The following is a 1,937-nucleotide window of genomic DNA, read 5'->3' on the forward strand; positions in this document are numbered from 1 at the left end:
ATGGTATCATTGCTTGCAGCCCACCCAATGGAGACAAAGACAGCGGCAGTGAGCGTCGTAGACAGTGAGCCAGTCAGTGAGTGAAAAGTACAGTTTGAGGCAACAATCAAAAGAAGCGCTTCTCACATGCTTTCATTTGGCGAGATACTGTCATTCAGATAAGAGCCATTACGGTTCTCCATCTCTGCTAACCTGCAGAGGGGGAAGAAACAGAGCAGTCAGTCCTGAAAGCACACACCTGCAACTCAACCTCTATCCACAACTCACAAATCATCCTGTCAGGAGCGGACGCCTATCAGGGAGCCTAACAGAGCAGCAAAGTGAGGCCTGCTGTCACTGATTACAGCTGCTCCTCAGTCCCTAACGCAGCTTTCATCAAAGGTTGAGATCACGTACTGTCAGGTGTCACTTTCCTTTTTTGCCATCATGTCTTTTATTTGTCCTTCTTCTGATATTTGGACACTGTACTCTTTGTTTTATAACTAAAACCTTTTTGTATTCATTTTTTGTAGCAGATTTTTAGCTAAATATAACACAGTGAAAATCAGTAGTCTACAAGAGGCTTTTCAAATTTTACATAAATATAGCTCCCCCTCTGGTCATTTTGGTACAGATTTAGATTTGCTATTTTAGTTGTTATTATTTTAGGGAATGTTTTCCACTCTTGGCAAGTCACATAAATGGCTGCTATTTTAGCTTTTAGATTTCACCCCCTCTATTAGTTATTCTTAACAAAGTATAGGCTGTTTCTGGGTTCTTAATGATTTTCACTTGATTTGTCACACAATTATAGCATTGTAAGGAGCACTCTTTGCTACCATTCGAGGTATTGCTTAATTACTTTTTGCTAAAGCTATTTTTAAAAACCTTTCAGCTTCATAGTTCCTGGTATTGTGTCCAGTTCCTAATAACATGTGTGTATATGCACGTAGCTTCCGACAGTATTTTCCCTGAAGTAAAAGCACAAAGCTCTTTGTACTTTCCTTCTTTTCCTTCTGTCCAATGTTAAAACTCATATATATATATACATATATATATATATATATATATATATATATATATATACACATATACATATAAATATATGTATATTAAAAGCTCATTAAAAAAACATCAAGAGTGAGTCCTTTGGACATCTCAAGCCCTTATTGCAAATAACATATTGTTTTTCTTCAAGGGAGATGGTGGAGGGTAGACAAAGACCAAATCTGGGATCAACAAACCTGGAGCTGAAGGCCAATATCACAGGTTCACAGGACATGTACATGTCTGCATATTAATTAGCCTGAAGCATCAAAGAGTCCATCAGTCATCGCAAAGACTCGACCTGTGGCTCAGAACTCCAATTCGGCTCCACTAAGCAAAGTCAACAACCCAACCATGGCCCAGATAAACTGATTTGACTGCTTCTTGTCCCTCAGCAGTTGTTGGTGAAAGCAGTTAGGAATACAGGAACACTCCATACCGCTGTGGTTTTGGTGAATAAGGCTGATGATCATGACCTACAAAGTGGACTACATTTGTACAGTTTTCTTGCCCAGTTGTTAGAGTACGTAGGGTACCCACCAAGCAAACTGGAGATGACCGCACCATGTTCTTTACTGCCTGATCTGGGGTCAAGAATCCTAGCTGACCCAAAAATAGTTGAAAGCAGAGGCGCCCAATAATTCAATCACGACCTACCATTAGATTACAAAGAGAGTGCTGGTAGATCAAGGGCAATTAAAACAAGAAAAAAAAACAATTACATTTTACTAGTTATTACTAGTCCACTGCTATTTCTGGTGTAAAAGCAGATGGGCTGCATGACACCAGCAGGAACTAATAGAATTCTGCCTGGACGCTTATTCACCAAAAGTCAACACATTACTTCATCAAGAGAACTAATTAGATTTAATCCAGGAGGGATACCTTGACATTTCAGTTTGGGTTTCAAA

At 39.3% G+C, this 1,937-nt stretch overlaps 1 protein-coding gene across 1 annotated transcript in view; it reads right to left on the bottom strand.

Annotated features, from left to right (window-relative positions):
• Positions 1–1,937, bottom strand: part of LOC103389473 (dystrophin) — a 159,323-nt gene that overhangs the window by 4,550 nt on the left and 152,836 nt on the right. Inside the window, 1 exon segment of the mRNA XM_025062208.1 lies at positions 127–192. Within this exon segment, the coding sequence (XP_024917976.1) occupies positions 127–192 (66 nt within the window).

The sequence above is a fragment of the Cynoglossus semilaevis genome, chromosome 14, assembly GCF_000523025.1.
Source record: "Cynoglossus semilaevis isolate Cse_v1.0 chromosome 14, Cse_v1.0, whole genome shotgun sequence".
NCBI lineage: Eukaryota > Metazoa > Chordata > Actinopteri > Pleuronectiformes > Cynoglossidae > Cynoglossus > Cynoglossus semilaevis.